A 17,514-nucleotide genomic window follows, 5' to 3' on the forward strand; every position below is an offset into this window, starting at 1 on the left:
CTAAAGCGATGATAACAATATTCAGTTTGGGTGCGGAGCAGCAAGGCGCAACTTTGGACTGAAACTCGGCGCTTCGCTGATGTTCTGAGTGCGCCTGACACCTGCTGGGCAAACTGCAGCCACACAGCCAAGAGAGGATCCTCCTGCAAGCTCGCTCAAAACTGCTCATGTTCATGTCTGCTTGTTGCTTCAGTGAATGAACACGTAAAAAATAAATAAATCCGTTTTGACACAGCAGCATAAATAATGAAATGACAGCATGATGGGAAGCGTCTCAGCACAAAGTCCATGCAATTGTCAGTGCTGAGTTTTCTAAGACCCTTTTGGACTTATTGTAGACAAACAGCAACGAAAATAGTGTTTTATAAAAGATGGCACACTAAATCTAGCCAATTCCATAATCTAAAGATTATGCCCGTTTCAGCTCCGAAGGGAACGGCACCATCACACCTTAATGTCTGTTGACCAGTTGCCCTAACATCTCATGTGGTGAAGTCTTGGTTTCGTATCTCTCTGCAATTTGCATACCAACCAAATCTGACAGCGGATGATGCAGAGCTCACTCCCAGAAGTGAATGTCCTGCGAGGACCAAGCTCTCCTACAGTGCATTCACCATCTTCAGACTGCTGCTATTGAGGGAGACACTGCAACCGATGACTGAGCAGTCCTCTGTCTTATGTTGATGGGTAGTAGTGGGAAGCATAACCGATGGGCTAAAGGAGGCGTACAGAGCACTAGGGGATGATTTTGTTGGCTAGTCTGAGAGAAATCTAAATGTAAACAACACTAAAGAGATGGTTGTTGTTTTTCAGAAGGAAGAGGGTGGCGGAACACCCATGTCTATCCTGGGACAGGATGTTGATGTTGTGGAGGTGGACAAGTACCTGAGCGACCAGCACAGATGGTGACTAACAGGCTCTGTGTCGTAAGGACAATGACATCCTTCAGTGTGTGCAGCAAAATGTTGGAGAGCTTCATTCACAACTCAGCTGTGGTGGGCTTTCAAAGAGCTGACACAATTAGACTGGTCTGATTGGCTACAAACCTGTCACTTTTGAAGGTGTGGCGGAGACAAGGTCCCTGATCAAGGGGGTATCCATCGTTCCTTTGCATCAAAGGCAGATCCAGGCAGAGGGCTAAAACAATGATTGGGATCAGGAATATGAATCCAACTCATGCTATATTGCACTCAAACTTGACTGCTAATTTTACAAGCTAAACCATTTTAGGCCATCACAAGATCAGATTTTACAGGATGATACTGTATGTTTTTACAGGACAAGGCTGTAAAAACACAATGACACTGCTACAATAAATACTCAAACAGTTTGGTATTATTTTTAGCAGATGAAGTTATACAACTTCAACTATAAGCTACATACCAAAAACCATAAAATGCTTTTAGCCTATCAGTGCAAATAGCTCCTCGATATTCATTAATGATTGCATTAGCAACAATCAAGCTAACTTTACCCCTGTTAGCAGACCTACACTTTCACACACGCGCGCTTTATCTCACGTTGGTGAACACACACTCCGGTGGATACACTGGGGTCCCCAACGACACTTGATACATTTTACACGTAGACTGGAATAGCTGTGAAATCGATCCTCCAACCGCTGTACCACCTGAGCCACAGCCACCCAACCATCACATTCATACAAAGGAATGAAATTAAAACAAGCAAGTAGCTTTTTACAATTTTTATTGTTGCTGGAGGCTCTAATACAATATGAGTCATAAGCTTTACAAAATAAAAACAAACAAAAAAAAAAATTACAAAGATTCCCCTCCAAAATGGAAACAAAGGTTTCCACTGTGACACCAAGACAAACTGTGACCCCCAACAAAGACATAATAGGTGAGGATAGAGAAGACGTTAACAGGCTGAACAAAGGGGAAGCAAACTGTCATATTATACAGTGTGTGTGTGTGTGAGGGGAGTTGATTATGACAAGGGTGTACCCGGCGATAATAACAGTCCATCCCTATGTTTGAGAAGTTTTCATTTCCACCCTCTGCAGCTCCACAAAGGCTCTCATGCATGTGGACAGAGTGGAAATAAAGTGTAAAAACGTTCTTGCTCACACAGAAAGGCCGCCCTCGTCTTTGCACCGTTTATATCGCCCAGAAGAATAACCACTTGATATACATGGACAGTTTTAATTCTATACAAATATATTTGGGTTTGGGTTGGGTGGGGGGGGGGGGGGGGGGGGGGTGTCATAGGAAAAAAAAAGATAGATGCAAGAATATAATTTGATGAACATAATGACACCACTGCCAAGCCTCCACCACCTACTGCACAGTCTGTGTCCTCGTCACAGAGGAAGAGCAGGGCCAGAGTCGCTCGTTACAAATCGACTGAGGACATATCAGCTGTGAGAACATCAGGGATTATTATTAGAGTGACCCTTGAGATTATCATTAACCGTGGTAATACTATCATATTCATAACATGGGAGGGAGGGGGGAGGGGGGGGAGAGAGAGAGAGAGAGAGAGAGAGAGAGAGGGGCGAAGACAAACAGAGCGTGAGTGAATGGCTTCATGGCAGATGAGATGCATGAAAACAACCAGACAAAAAAAAAGAAAAAAAAAAAAAGCTAAGCATTTCTCCTTTTTTATTTTTCCACAAATAAACAAGAGTGCAGCACTGAAACAGGCATGGAGGAAGAGACATAAAGAAACAGAGAAAAGATGGCAGGGATGAGGCAGAGAGAGAAACAGAGAGACAGAAGAAAACAACAGTAGCATCTCTAGCTGTTATGTTTGCGTTTGAGCGCCTCCATCAGGTCGACCTTCAGAGCATCCTGCTTTGACTTGTCAGCCAGAGTCTGCACACTCCTGTGTGGAGGAGACACCAAAAAACAAGGTGAGAAAAGTCAGTGGGAGCAAAAAAGAAAAAAAAAAAAATCAAACAAGAAAACATCAAAGGGCTCGAAAAAGTTTCTCCAGTGAGACAGAAACACTCGGGCTGTAGGAAATTTATTAGTAACAATTCAAGTCTTCCTCTCTGTGGGGAGACCTTTTTATGTCTCACCACAGAGAGATTTCATATGGTTATGACAACATGTTAGCTGTTTACACACTGCACACATAACCACCCGTTAAAGTCAGTTGTCGTCATGCAGTTGCAGCTTTATTATGACCCTGACAAATTTATATTTTACACTCACCGAACACCAAACCTCTTCAACTGCTCTTTAAAGTAAATACCTAAATGAGCCAATCACATCACAGCAAAGTTGGAATATTTTATAAACCCCTGATCTACCTGCACAACCATCTCTAGGGTTTACAGAGAATAATGAAAAACTAAGAGATAAATAAGACAATTCACAGACTGTTTTGAGGTGACAGGAAGACAACAGTAATTCAAATAACTACTCATTATGACCAAAGTATGCAGAGGAGCATCTCGGAACACACCACAGTCTACCCGAGTACTATTACTGGCAAAGTCCATCCCTTTATAACCACAGTGTACCCATCTTCTGGTGGCTGCTTCCAGCAGAATAACACACCATGTTGCAAAGCTCAAATCATCGCACAATACGTACACAGTCACCAGATCTCAATACAATAGAGTTCCTATAGGTCGTGGTGGTCACATCATGTATGTGCAGCCAGCAAATCTGCAGCAACTGTGTGATGCAATCATGTCAACATGGACCATGCCACAAGACTTCAAGCAAAAAAGTGGTGTCCTACCCAGCAGTAGCAAGGTGCGCCTAATAAAGCCTCCGGGTGAGTGTATGTGAACATATCCACTTATTCTGCCTTCTTCTGAAGATGCCACCCCGTTAATCATCCATTTCCTGTTTTCTTTACAGTGCTGTGCTTTCACACACAGTGTTTTCAGTGCTACACGCTGAGTAAACACGGCATCTTAGAAAAACCTTATTAGGGCAGCAAAGTGCAAAACAACACCCGGGTGAGTCATTTGAATACTCTGACTTGGTTAGTATGCTACTCTGTCAGAAATCAGCTGTTGAACACAAAGATAAACAAAACTTGCAATACAGCCTTTTGATCTTCAACACTACACGATCATTCAAACTTCTAACAGTGCACATACGTAAACAATTTGAGGGGGGAAAAGGTGCTTTAATTTTTTTTCTGTACATATCTTCATTTCCCTTTGAATGTCAGCCTTCACTCTTAACAGCCTGTTCCTGTTTTTACATTTGCTGCTCTACTTCCCCATGAAACCTCTTTCACTGCTGTTCCATCCGATCAAAGACTAACTCTCCCAGCAAATAATGATTAACAGAAACTGTAAGGATCAATTGTCAGTGTTATTGAGGTTATGTCATAAACCTTAAGACAAAGATAGACACACCCACATAGACAAACTTCTCCATGCTAGGTTGTACCTTTGACCCCTTCTCAATGGAGGTCTGTCGCTGGGTGAGCACCTGTGACAGCTCCTTTTGGAGCTGCCAGTACTTTTGATTGTCACGCAAAGACTCAATAGATCTGGAGCACAGAGGGGAGAGGCAGCAAGGGAGGAGAGGTGACAGAGGGATTAAAGAGGAGGAGAGACACTGATAGTGGAAATGTGGTACAAAGGGCAGCAACAAAAAAAAGGACAGGAGCAGTTGAGGAAAGGACTGAAATGTTCGAAGCAGTTGTGACAGAACTGTATTGAGTGACTGTGTTTTTTAACAATGAAACACCCATCTCCACGGTGACGCCGTTTAAGTTTAGTACTAATTCAGGACAATGCACAACAAAAACAGTTTATGAAAAAACGCTATGTTGATTCCACATATTTTGTGGACTTGAATGTCGCCTACTTTGTAGACAGGCTACTGTAAGCACCATGTTGTTGTGGAAAATGATTAATCTACTGTGAAATGAACTGAAAGCATGTACCACGTAGCCAATGTTTGTGGATTATGAAGAATCGATTTGAAGAATGAAGAACAAGATTTGTTTTGCAGCCGTTTTTTGCGGCCAATAAACAAATGGATCTTGTGTCCTTGGAATAACTGCATCAGCGAGGAATCTTTTGTGGCACCAGCAGTTCCTCTGTGGGCACCGAGAGTTTCACTAACCTGGCTGTCAAAAGGTCTCTACAATCTGTTGAGTCCTGAGCTGCATCAGCTGCTAATGATGATGGCTTAAAAACGTTCAAGGAGTTTGTGACGTAATCGGGTTTGTTCTACACACGGTCAAACCCGCAAGCAGCAGGCAAACGGCTGATTTACACTTGTGCAGTGAATCTTTGCCTACAACATCACGATTGGCCTTCATTCTAGTGTGTTTTGCGAATTACCTTGTGGTCATGTCCAAGTGTTTTATGCGATAGTAATAAACGAAAAAATTGAACTTTTCTGTCTTCTGGGTCTCTGCTCTTTGTTGTGATCAGTGATTGTCCTCTATATTGAGACTATGATTATTATTCCTTATAAAGAGACAATTATTATTCTCTTACTGATAAATTCAAACACTGGGGCAAAAAAAAAATGCATAGGAGGAATGCAGTAGGCCAATCTCAATAGTTTCAGGATGCTTCAATGCAGCATGTAGTTACATTACCAGAAAGATGCACATCAAATTATGGCGGATGTTACATTGTGGGTTTTCAGAGGGATCTTCGGTTATATCACACGTACGAAAGTATAAAGCCCCTGTAAGCCACTCATTGAAATTGGGGTGAAACACAGCTAAACCTCAGTTACCCACAGTGTTGGTGATTTGAACCACACTTTGGAGCAGTGCTTCCAAAGATCTGCAATTTATAAGCTTGACACAGCGTCAGTATCGAGCATCCATCTCTAGGCACAGGGAAGGAGCAGGTGTAGTGAAAAGAAGACGAAATGCAGCTGAGACGAGGGGCAGCAAAAGCAGACTCAAATAATCAGATACAGGGTTGAGACTGAAACACAGGAGGTGAGACAACATCTGTCGTCTGAGCTGCTGACTGGAAGTGCTGTGGAAGAAAACATGATCCCATGATGTAGAGAGCTAATGCAGCAGTACCTCAGGCCGTTGACGATGTCCTTGGTCTTCCCAAAGTAGATTTCATTCAGTGTGGAGCGGATCTTATTCTCCATATCCTAGAAAAACAATATGAATGCATTATAACTGCTAGTTCTATTCTTCTATTTGATTCTTAAAAGCTTGACTTCGTGAACATGGAGTTGTGTGACAGCCATGTAAAGTATGACAGGTTTTGTAATGTCCTGTGTAGCGAAGGGATTTTCCTCTGCTGAATGTGAAAAAACAGTAAATCAAGAGTGAAGAATGAAGCACTCACCACCACTGTGACTGTGGCTTACTGTCTATGATGCATGTTAAGGATTTTACTTGTGAACTGCTTATGCAAAAAAAAAAAAAAAGTCCCCAAAAATATTCCCGCAGAACCTGTTACATGCAAATATACAAAGATATCACAATCGAGATGTCACGAAACTGAAACTGAATCTTATCCATCAACACTACAAAATTTCACACAGCTGCAACAAAGCCATGGCCATTTCAAACCACTTTTTACACTTGTACTCCCTGTATATGCACCCAACACAGGACTCCTATGATTCACTTTCTATCAGCAATGTGAAGTAGCACTGTGGTATGCTAATGCAAAGGCTTCCTCTTAGTCGGTTTCATAACCACTTTTGCGCCGTTTTAAGTCTTTACTTGAACAGCAGTAAGACTGGCAATTGCAAAAAGAGGCATTGCAAGAGAGCAAAACACAAGTAAGCTGCTGGATTAGCTTGTTTATCACATGACTTTTGAAGTCATGCAGAGTCCTGCATAGGAGACTGATTAAGGAGAAACACACTGCAGTCATTTTACGGCTTTTAGCAGTATCGCTGCTTCAGACAAGGAGAGGGAAGGAAATTAAGTCGACGGTTTTACTGACTTCAACGAGGCGGCCGATGTTAGCGATGTGGGGTGAGGACTCTCCAACCGTCTCGTCTTTCTCCATCTGTTTAAAAAACGGAGAAAAAAAGAGATACCACGTTCAGTTAATTAATTCATCCCTATACCATGAGAGGACCAATCAGCCGTTTAGTTCAACACGCTACCTGTCTTGTAAGGCTGCCGCCGAGGTTCATGGTACCGGAGCCAGTTTTCGTTGTCTGGAGCCACAGCATGACAGTGGAGGTGAGTTTGTAGTGAGCGGTACGGCCACTGGACTTCTCCTGTTTGCAAAAACAGAGGCAACAAGCAATTATGCAAAACATGACAACATGTTACCATCCAGAAAAGATAATGGTGCATGTTTGTGAAGCTCTGCTGTGCGTGTGGCACATGGAGCTGAGCGAGGAAAGACAACTACTCGAGCTGCTGTCAACCCGGTCCATTACCGTAAGTGCACTAAAAGCTTAGTTTTAACCCTAAACTCCAGACAGTCATGCAAAAGCATCTTCAATCTGGCAACAGTGTCCTGGATGCTAGAAGCTCTCCTGGCTGACAATGGTACAGCTGCTAAATATCAAACAAGCCTGTAAAATATCAAACAGCTTCATTCATCTGCTTCTCACCTGCACCTCCACCACATGAATGGAGTCCCAGCACCCTTTGATCTTCTTGGATCCATCTCCAGCCTTCTTAATGAGAATAACTCCTGCAAAGCCGTGATCCAAATCCCAGAGGTACACGGAGGAAACCCCACCTTCAAAGTACCTGAATAACACAGACATCAGATGTCACAAGAGGCTGAAACTGACAGGTTATCAAACACTCCACATTAGATTTCTTCTCTGGCACTTACAGGTCTCTGTACTGATCGAAGGCATTGTTTGCCTCAACCTCGAGTTTCCTCAGGCGGGCTGAAGGCATTGCACCGTCTTCAATGGGAGGTTCATACTTATTACTCCACGGGGATCTGAGGAATGAAACATTCAGATTTTAGACAGAGGTATATATTAAATTTAGCTGTTAGAAACATACTTGTGATACTAGTGTTTAAAAGTGAAAACAGTGACCTGCTTGAAGTGAAACCTTAAGCTTGCATTACACAAGCAAAGGTCCAAACATCAAAGGAGGTTAAGTTCACGGTCCTCATATAGGTGAAGCATAAGTTAAAGTATGAAGACATTTTTTTAAAAATTCATTTTATACTTAATTTGATCTTTCTCTCAATGCCCATGATACCGTCATGAACCTCTATCAAATGGGTTGCTGTTACATTGACTTTACATGGTGCAAATTTGTCAAATATTTTGAAAAAATTATAATAAATCAGGCTTAATTCTTGAATTTTTATGTATTAAGCTTTAAATCTAAAACAGAGCTAAATAATCTGCTGGTTTTATTACGATTTTTTTATTAAGACAAACTGAAAAATGTGCGTTCTTGGAAACGTGGACATTTTGTTGCCTTTTAGCGTGACAGACAAAAACTGAAATTTCATTTGTTCTACCTCAGCACTATACTGATTATAACAGACACTGCCTGGCAAAAACAAAACATCAGAACCCGGAGATACCTGAGCAAATGGATAAGAGCCTTGGGAAGAGAGAGGCTCAGGGTGGATGGGAAATAATTTTCATGTGTGGATTGGCCACCACAGAGTCCAGACTTTAACCCCACTGAGAATATTTTGGTTGTGGTAGAGACGATTTTACGCAGTAGTCTGACTCTTCCACCATGATCAAAAGATCTTGGTGAAGAAATGAATGAAACTCTGGATAGAAATATCTTCTGACATTGCTTAAGCTCAACAATCACAGCGAACTTGTGCCACCATTAAAGCTAAAGGCAGCCCAACAAAATATCCCCATTTTTACCCCACAGTCTGCAGCGTATGTTCCTTTGAGTGGGCTAAAATCCAGCTATGACCGCTACCTGTAGGAGTCGCCGTCTCGGTTGTAATCACAGAGCAGATAGTCTTTCCCCACCACTTTGTCTCGTGCGATCTTTAGGGGCTGGTCCACAGAGGAGAGGAGGTCCTCACACAGACTGGGCACCTGGATGCAAACATGGGGAGAAAAAGCTCAGTACATGACCACAGATGATTAATTACAGCAGCTGCAGAGCATCTAAACCCCTCAAACATTTCATAAAGTATGTTCCGTATGACGTGAGAGTACTCAAGAGACATGAAAGGGTGTTTTGGTAAAATTAGCCTTCCTAGAACAGATACCAGCTTGGAGAGAAGAAAAAAAAAAAAATCACTGATACGTGGAGGAACAGTCTAACAAAACACAGAGGATCACGTCATGTGATCTTCTCATTGTAGATGAAAACATACTTTTAAGTTCTCATCTTTCGCTCACATTCCAGTTTCACCCCATAAGCAGAGGTTACTGAGAGGAGACGGAATAAAATATCATTGGGAAACATAATATCTGCAGGATAAGGGGGTACAAATTAGTTCTCACAGACTGACATGGAGTCCCTTTGCTATGTGTTCCTGCATCAGCGCATAGACACAAAGGAGCGCCTGTTACCCAGGCCAAAAAAAAAGCCCCATACCCCTGAACAAACACACACACACAAACACACGCACGCACACACACCTGGCAGCCTAGACTGGCTGAGACAAGCCAAACAAGGGTGGACAAAATCCAGTGGGAAGAGCATGTAGTGGTGAGGGTGGGGGGTGGTCAGAGAGGAGAAGAGGAGGCGGAAAGAGAGAGGTGATTTCAGATGATTACGTGGAAGAGTTGGCGAAGGGACTGAGCCTAAAGGTGCCTGGCAGCAGAAGTGATGGACAGCTGTGATAATAATCACTAACAACCAGCCACAGTGGTCATAGGGTAAGGAAAGAACAGATGTCCGGGTGGGTGGGGGAGAAGGGTTAAAGGTGAGAGAAGAGGAAGTTGAGCAGGTGGGGAGTCTGGCTGAAAGGGTACGGATATACCCACAAAAATAAGGTGCAATGCAAACAGAGGCACAAGTGTGATTTGATTTGTGTCCAGTTATAACCTGTCAGCTTTAGCTGAGACTGTTGTTAAAATGCGCCGAGTAACTCGACCAACTTCAAATACAGAAAACTGCAGGGGGGGGAAGTAATAACTATCACACAAGCAGAAGTTTTTCCTCTTTGGTGTGGCTACTTCCACTCTGAACAAATATGATTAAACCCTTTTTAAAATGCTGAAAATAGTATCAGTTACCCAGATAATACAGTGGTGTGCAGCAAAACTCACTTGTATAATATGAAAATAAATACCACATATAGAGATATGCAAATACTTTAAGACATGCGATTATTTGAAAGACCTTTTCCCAAATCAGACCGACTGACATTTTATGGTAGCTTGATAAAACAAATCCATAATAAATTGTTATTAGCACATTACTAATACTACTATTTATATTCACCAGCCATTTTATTAGGCATAGCCTGGGTTGGACCCTCTTTTGCCTTCCGAAGTCCTTTAATACTTCGTGGCAGAGATTCAACAAGGTGCTGGAAACATATCCTCAGAGATTTTCATCCATACTGACACGACAGCAGTTGACGTGATAGGTGCTGCTTATTTCTTGTGTGTATGTCCATGATGCAAATCTCCTTTTCCACCACATCCCATAGCTGCTCTATTCTTGGACTGAGATCTGATGACTGCAGAGGCCATTTGAATACAGAGCACTCATTGTTATGTTGAAGAAACCAGTCTGAGATGATCTGAGCTCAGTTCCATGGTGTTCTATGTAGCTGGAAGCAGCCATGAGACGATGGGTAAAATGTGGTTATGAAAGGATGGACAAGGTTGGACAGGAAAAATTCTCAGTTAGGCTGTAATTTAAACAACGATCAGTTGGTACAAAGGGGCCTTAAATATGCCAAGATAAACCCCCACACTATTACACCACCACCGACAGCCTGAACTGTTGATACAATGCAGCAAGGGTCCAAGCTTTTATGTTGTTGCAGGAAGTCTGACCCTAACATCTGAATGTTGAAGCAGAAATCAACATTCTTCAGAGCAAGAAATGTTTATCTAGTCTTGTATTGTTAAACTTTGGTGAGCCTGTGTGAACTGTAGCCTCAGTTTCCTGTTCTTAGCTGACAATTAGCACCCAGTGTGGTCTTCTGCTGCTGTAGGTTTAAAAAAAAACAAAAAAAAACAAAACATTACACACACCACACACACACACACACACACAAAAAAAAAAAAAAAAATCAGAGCTCCTCTGCAAACCCTTGTTGTAATGAGTAGCTATTTAAGTTCCTAAAGCAGTCTCTTCTCTGACGACTGGAATCAACAAAGTGTCCGTGTAAATAGCTGCTTAGACAGCTGCATTAACAGGCAGTTGTGGTGTACCTAACAAATTATTCAACCATAGAAGTAAAAGTTATCTAAAGTTTAATAAGTGACTTGTCCATTCATGGGAAATTTTTAGACTAAATACAGAGACACTCTGGAGAAGAACAGATTTCACTCTCAGTTGTGAATCAGACAGTAACTCACCAGGTCAATGAGGTCACTGAGGTTCTTCTCGATCTGCTGAGGAGGCAGACGCCTCATCAGGTCCAGAGCACAATCCAGCTGCTGGTCATTCTGAAAAACAACCAGCAGAGACAACGGCTTACTGCACTGTAACATTAGATCACAGTTAAAAAATGAATTCAAAACAAAATGTTTGTGCTATAGAGAATAAACAAGACACAGATTGTGTGGGGTTTTTTTAACATTAAACTAACATTGGTGGTCTGCGGGCTTCTCTTGGTCACCACTGAAGAGAGCTAAGTTGTTCCACGAAACTGAAGTGAAACTGAGTGTTAAAACTATGAAAAGTGTCCACTGCAGCGACCGTCTGTACTGCTCATGACGTAGTTTTTCATCGCCTAGATTTCTGCACTCTCTTTTCGAGCGGAGCTCTGCTGTCACTCTTCCCCCTTCTGGCCGACTTTTCAACTAATCTGACCAACGCAAAGCATCATCAGTGCCAAACTAACTGCTGGTTTCTTCAAGGACTGCATCCAAGCATGTTACGTTTCTGCATGTTGCAGATTTGGTACTGTAAGTTCACCACAGCTAACCTTTTACATTTGTTTATTTATAAGGAACCCCATTAGCTTCCACAACAGTGGTTGCTAGTCTTCCTGGGGCCCAAACCAAGTGAAAGGACATTTACAGTATTTGTCTTTTTCTGTGCCAAAAGCACAGCTACTAACAGTTAAAGAGGAAAACTTAGATTTTACAGGCAGTGCTGACTGGAAGGATCACCTGAACTCTTCCTGTAACTTCATCTCTTCCCACAGACACCGAGGCAAGTTTGAATTCCTGACATGGTCTTTGTTTTCTGGATGATACACTTTAGCAGCCTGTGTTAACCAAAGTCCGCGGGTTTGTAACACAGAATTTCTTTGAAGGAAATAAACTTAAAAAAAAAAAAACCCAAAAAAACCCAACATACTCAATCTGTCATCTTAAGATCAGCTAACACCTCTTCATGCACTGCAGATTCATCTCAATAATATATTCACGAGAATGGGTTTCTGAATGTCCAACAATGGCGTGCAGGGATGACACATTGCTCCAAAAGCAGATGCTCATGTTAAATAGGGCCAACAAATTATTCAGGGGCCAAAAGGTCAAAAGTTTCAGACAGTTTTTTTTTTTTCTATTTGTAGCTGTGCATCATTAAGAAGAGAATAGCATTGTCTTAAAGCACACAGCCTCCATTCATCTGCTGTTAAATCCTTCTGTTTGTGGGGGACAGCCAATCAGAAGAAAGTGAGATGAGCCAAAACAGGTAAATGGCGAATACAAGTCTAATATTGGGGGTTGGGGGAAAAAAAGCAGGTTCCATTTAATAAAGAAATGCTCTGCTGTGGTAATTAAAATGTTACTTAAAAGCACAACTTAAAAAAAAATGAATCAGCTCTGCAAACTTACAGAGACTCACATTAACTGAGTAGCTGTATTACGCAGAGAAGTATAAATACGCACCCTCATGCTTGAGTAAACAAAGCAACCACACTGTACCCTCATCAGTGTCTCCACCACAGCACGGTAATAAAAGTCCTGCTACATTCTGTACACGGGTACGACTGCAGTTGCCGTGCAGGAAACCCTCACACCCTTGCAGGAAAACCTTTTCCCACACTGCTAGAATACAGACACACAACTTTCCAGCTCAGTAGACTGAACATCTCTCATGATTTGTCATGTGAGCACCTTGCAGAGAGTTGTGAAAAGAAAAGCTTCATTTAGGGTTAGGGGTTATAGTTACAGCACCTCAGTGCACAAGCTTGAAAGTTATCTAGGTTGATTAGTTTCATGTAGGAACAAAGGAGGGGAAGCCTGGTTAAAGAATCATCATCATGGGGCAACAGGAAGTGTGGTAGGGTAGCATTTAAAGGTCAGGTCCACCCTTATCATTCGAGTCAAACTTTTACTTTAGGGTTTAGGTAAAGAGACAGTGCAGTACAGTTTTTATTTGGAATTAACTGCTTACGGGTAATTCAGTTTTTAAGACTCAGCTGTTTACTATACATCTTATGTAGGAACTTCTCCGCTTCTGCAGACTGGGATGTGTTGGGAGACCAAAGGTAAAGCTAGCTGCTTGGACTTTGAATTTGGCCACAGATGAAACTTTCACACATTCAAGTTCTGGCAGGACAGAAACTTTCTAATCCAGTTCCTGCCACACACATACAGATATTCAATGACAAAATCCCTCCCCACCCACCTCCAAACGACCATTATCAACTTTGTCTGAATCACACAAGCTGACAGATTTATGCGACAATAAAATAAGGTGAACAATCGAAGCCTTGAAAATCCTGCACTGATGAAGCCGTCGTGATCAAAGGATCTTCATCTTTTCGCCTGATAAGCGTACAACTACGCTTTGCATCTACACTTCTTCCAAACTCCTAAGGTTTTCTCTTTTCCCCAACCTTGTAATTGGAACCTTTGATTAAGTACTGCAGAGTGAGCCTGCGATGCAATCAATCCCCCACCAAGCTGAGTCAGACAGATGCCTCTCATCTCTCTGTCAATCTGGCTTGTAAGACGATGGCTACAACTTCACAGTAAGGTTAAATCAATACACAGCCTAAAGGTACATTTAGTAGAATGATCAAAAACAGTGCACAGTAGCCATTATCTGCAGAACCAAAGGCACCAAAATCAATTTAGTGTCTTTACTACAGTCCGAACTGAAGTGGACTCATTTCGACTACAGTGTGAAGCAGCAGATCCAGTTGTATTAGCAATAACACATGTTGTTACCTTTATATGTTCCTTTAAAAAAGAAAAGAAAACAATGAAACCTGAAACAGCATCTTGGTCGTGCATCAGGTTTAGGATTAGGGAAATGGAAACCACTACAGTTATCTTTCACCAAGCAAACCATTCAGAACTAAATTAAGAACATGGTGATAACCACAGAGCACTGACATAACATAGCTTTTACCCCCAGGGGGTTTTCTGCCTTAACTATGCAGCGAACAGCAGGATGTTGGAGAAGAGCAGTGGATGGACCGGCCACAACATGAAACTCTGGGGAATGTGCCGGAATTTTTTTTTAAGTGTGTGATAATAAAAAGGACCAAACATGTTTTTCAAGCTTCTCCATAGAAGGTACTGGCTTTGTCGCAAACACTTCCAGCCTGGCTTTATCAGACAATGATCAATGTTTTGACTGCCACTCAGCAATCTAGCTAAACATGTTTCATAATGCCTACTTAAAATCCATTAACATATATGGATTTACTTTACAATTCCTCGATCCTGACATCCATTACAAACAAAAACGTGCTTATGATATGTGTTTGGCGGCCAGAAAACACTGAACATGAAGCGAAAGAGGCTTCTAGAGGTGAGACAATCTAATATCACCACTCAAGTAAAGCCTTAAGAGAGTAAACCTAATAATCCATTACTCATTGCTCCTCAATCCATCCATAAATATTTTTCCTTAAGGTCGACCCGAACGTAACAGAATTTTTTAACGCAGATTTTCCCAGGCCACTTTGTCTCCTCCGAGATGATTTCTGCCTCGTTTCACGTTTCTCTCAACTGAAGGTTCCATCAGACACCTGTGCTTCTTGACACTGTGTTTAACAGCGCTCCTGTCTCCATGTAAACACTAGCTCAGACCAACAAGCCTCAGGGTCAGGGGGGAACGGCGAGGCTGGGCCCGGCAGGATGGATGAGGTGAGGAAGAGGAGAGTAGGCGACTGTGGAAGAAAAACAGCTGCTGTTCCCATTTTTCGAATGCTTTTATAAACAGTGTAAGACAGAGCAAGCCCATTTTACAAGTGGTCAAGTCAAGCATATATATATATATATATATATATATATATATATATGATAAGCACAAATACGGGTCCAGTTAAAGCAAGCCTACTGCTATATGGGCTGAAAACGTAGGAGAATGAGCCAAAATAAGGAATAAGTAAACAGTGAGTGCTGTGTTGGTATGGATTGTTTGGACTGGGTGTAATAGCCTCCTCCAGAGAAACCATTAGCTCAGTCAAGATCAAACTTATAAGGCTGGGAAAATCAGGCTGACAGCTTGTCATGGTTAGGAATAGGAGGAGCGAGCGGTCTTATTTTAGCTACAGGCATCCCGGCGCTTGGCTATTTTAGCCTGTGTAAGTGTATGTGCACAGGCGTGTGTGCGTGTGTCAGTGTGTTATATTAGGACCCTTCGCCATTACTATTAACCAACTTGTGTTAAATCCAAAACATCCTGTGCTAACTTTATGCCTACGGGGCATGTAGCCCGGCTAGCTATGAGCTAACTAGCAGGAAGAAACAGCAGTTAGCTTAACCACGAAGCTAATTCATTCTCATCCGGTAGTTCAGCGCAAGTTTTGCCAGCAGTGCAAGTTAAATATGCGTCGATGATTTATATCATCTGCTGCTCCTCTCCGGTTACTACCGTGCGCCTCTAGCCAGCGCTAGCTTAGCTTAGCACCCCCCTCCCTCCAGTTAGCAGCCCCGTCCCCGTCTCTCCCAGCAGCCTGAACGCGGCCCTTACCATGTCTGCGGCGGTCTCAGCTGGGCAGGAGAGAGCACGACTTCACCGATGAGTGTACACCCTAACTTTACTATGGTTTAACAGGTCGCTCCTTTTGTCTCTTGTTGCTTTGATGTTTTTTGAGAGCCGTGATGAAGATGTTTTGTTCGCGTCTCCCTCTCTGAACCCAGCCCTGTCAGCGAAATTCACTTCCTCAACCGGGCTACAGGAAGGAGGCTGCAGTCACAAAAACAGGCCCCGGTTGCATGTCCGGGTCACTCTGGCCTTTCTCTGCAGCAGCCAATAGCGAAGGAGCAAGAAAGGCATTGCCAAGTATGGAAAGAGAGGAGTGGTGTAGTAAATGTGCTGTCAGAGATGGCAGCAGAGGGGGAGTTAAAAAATAAACCCCCAAAACACGGAGACTGCAGGCGGCGGCAAGTTTAACGTATACGGTGTCTCATGAACAAGAAAGCAGATCTTAATTTCTATTTTTCTGTGAGTTATTATGAACTACTTTCTCACTTTTATTTTTGTGCAATTAATCTTAAGTGGTAAGAGCAATTTTATATGTTTTTAAATTAAGTTATATCTTTAAATATTTAATAGTAGTTATTATAAAATAAAATCACTCCTAACTTGTTTTTGTTTTCATGTCATTTGTCTTATTTTATTGCCCTTTGTTCAGTTTAATATAATCTGAATGTTTCTTCAAGTGCATGATAGTGATGGAAGTTAATATATATCTATATGTATGGTAATCGGTTAGTTATTAATGCTAAGGGCACTGCTGTAAAGGCAAGCTGATCACCTTTGATAATTATTACTTGTAAAACTGAGAGTTACCGTACTATGCAGAAGTCTCGAGCCACCCATAATTTCTCTATATTTTGCTGGGAAAATTAAAAATATATGCAGCTATTCATCAAAACTGAGTTTCAGCTTATATACTGATACAGTATATAAGGCAAAAACTGAGTTTGTGCTCTTCTGACGAGCTTGAAAGTCAATATTTGGTATGACCAACTTTATATTTCAGCACAGTCTGAACTCTCTTAGGCAAGCTTTCTTGTTATTTCTTTAAGCAGTCTTCAGGGATAGTTCTCGGGGCTTCTTGAAGGACATTCAACTCAGTGTGTTTGGAGTAATTGTCATACAGAAAAGTATATACTGTATATACTCACAACAGCCTGAACCCAAAATTTCAAATTTGGATTTATCACCCCTTCAGACCTACTGCCACTGATTTTCAGTCCAGTTCTTGTATAATTAGTCACACTGCAACCCTTTGTCCCTGTTTCCCTTCCTTAAGACTGACTTCTTGACAGCCACGCTTCCACTAAGACCATTTCTGATGAGGCTTCAGTGAACAGTAGATGGATCCAGTGAAGGGCCAGACGCATCGCTCTTATTTCTTTTTTGTTTTTGTTTCTTTATGTGTGACAAGCTGCTAGCAACAAAGTGCCTAAAGATGTAATTTAAAATCAGTACTTTGCTAAGTTGTCTGTTGTCTGTAGACACAATACTGGTTCGTCCCAGTGTTGTGTCTTCGGAATCATTCAAGCATAAGAGTCCTTCCCTTATGCTTGACTGATTCATAGGTCAGTGATAAGTGGCTTAACAAAGAAA

At 42.0% G+C, this 17,514-nt stretch overlaps 1 protein-coding gene across 2 annotated transcripts; it reads right to left on the reverse strand.

Moving 5' to 3' along the window:
• Positions 1–1,690: 1,690 nt before the first annotated feature.
• capzb (capping actin protein of muscle Z-line subunit beta) lies at positions 1,691–16,171 on the reverse strand. Of its 2 annotated transcripts, XM_085353260.1 has the most exons (10): positions 15,910–16,171; positions 11,382–11,471; positions 8,809–8,930; positions 7,733–7,846; positions 7,503–7,644; positions 7,044–7,160; positions 6,878–6,943; positions 5,992–6,068; positions 4,380–4,482; positions 2,770–2,847 (listed from the first exon to the last, which is right to left on the reverse strand). In XM_085353260.1, the coding sequence occupies exons 1-10, from the start codon at positions 15,910–15,912 to the stop codon at positions 2,827–2,829; spliced, it is 855 nt and encodes a 284-aa protein (XP_085209386.1). In that variant the 5' UTR covers positions 15,913–16,171; the 3' UTR covers positions 2,770–2,826. The 2 variants fall into 2 exon arrangements, with proteins under 2 accessions (XP_085209387.1, XP_085209386.1); XM_085353261.1 differs by lacking the exon at positions 4,380–4,482 and having other exon boundaries at positions 1,691–2,847.
• Positions 16,172–17,514: the final 1,343 nt, after the last annotated feature.

The sequence above is a fragment of the Diplotaxodon limnothrissa genome, linkage group LG5, assembly GCF_057381915.1.
Source record: "Diplotaxodon limnothrissa isolate DT_005_m linkage group LG5, D_limnothrissa_male_GT1.1, whole genome shotgun sequence".
Lineage (NCBI taxonomy): Eukaryota > Metazoa > Chordata > Actinopteri > Cichliformes > Cichlidae > Diplotaxodon > Diplotaxodon limnothrissa.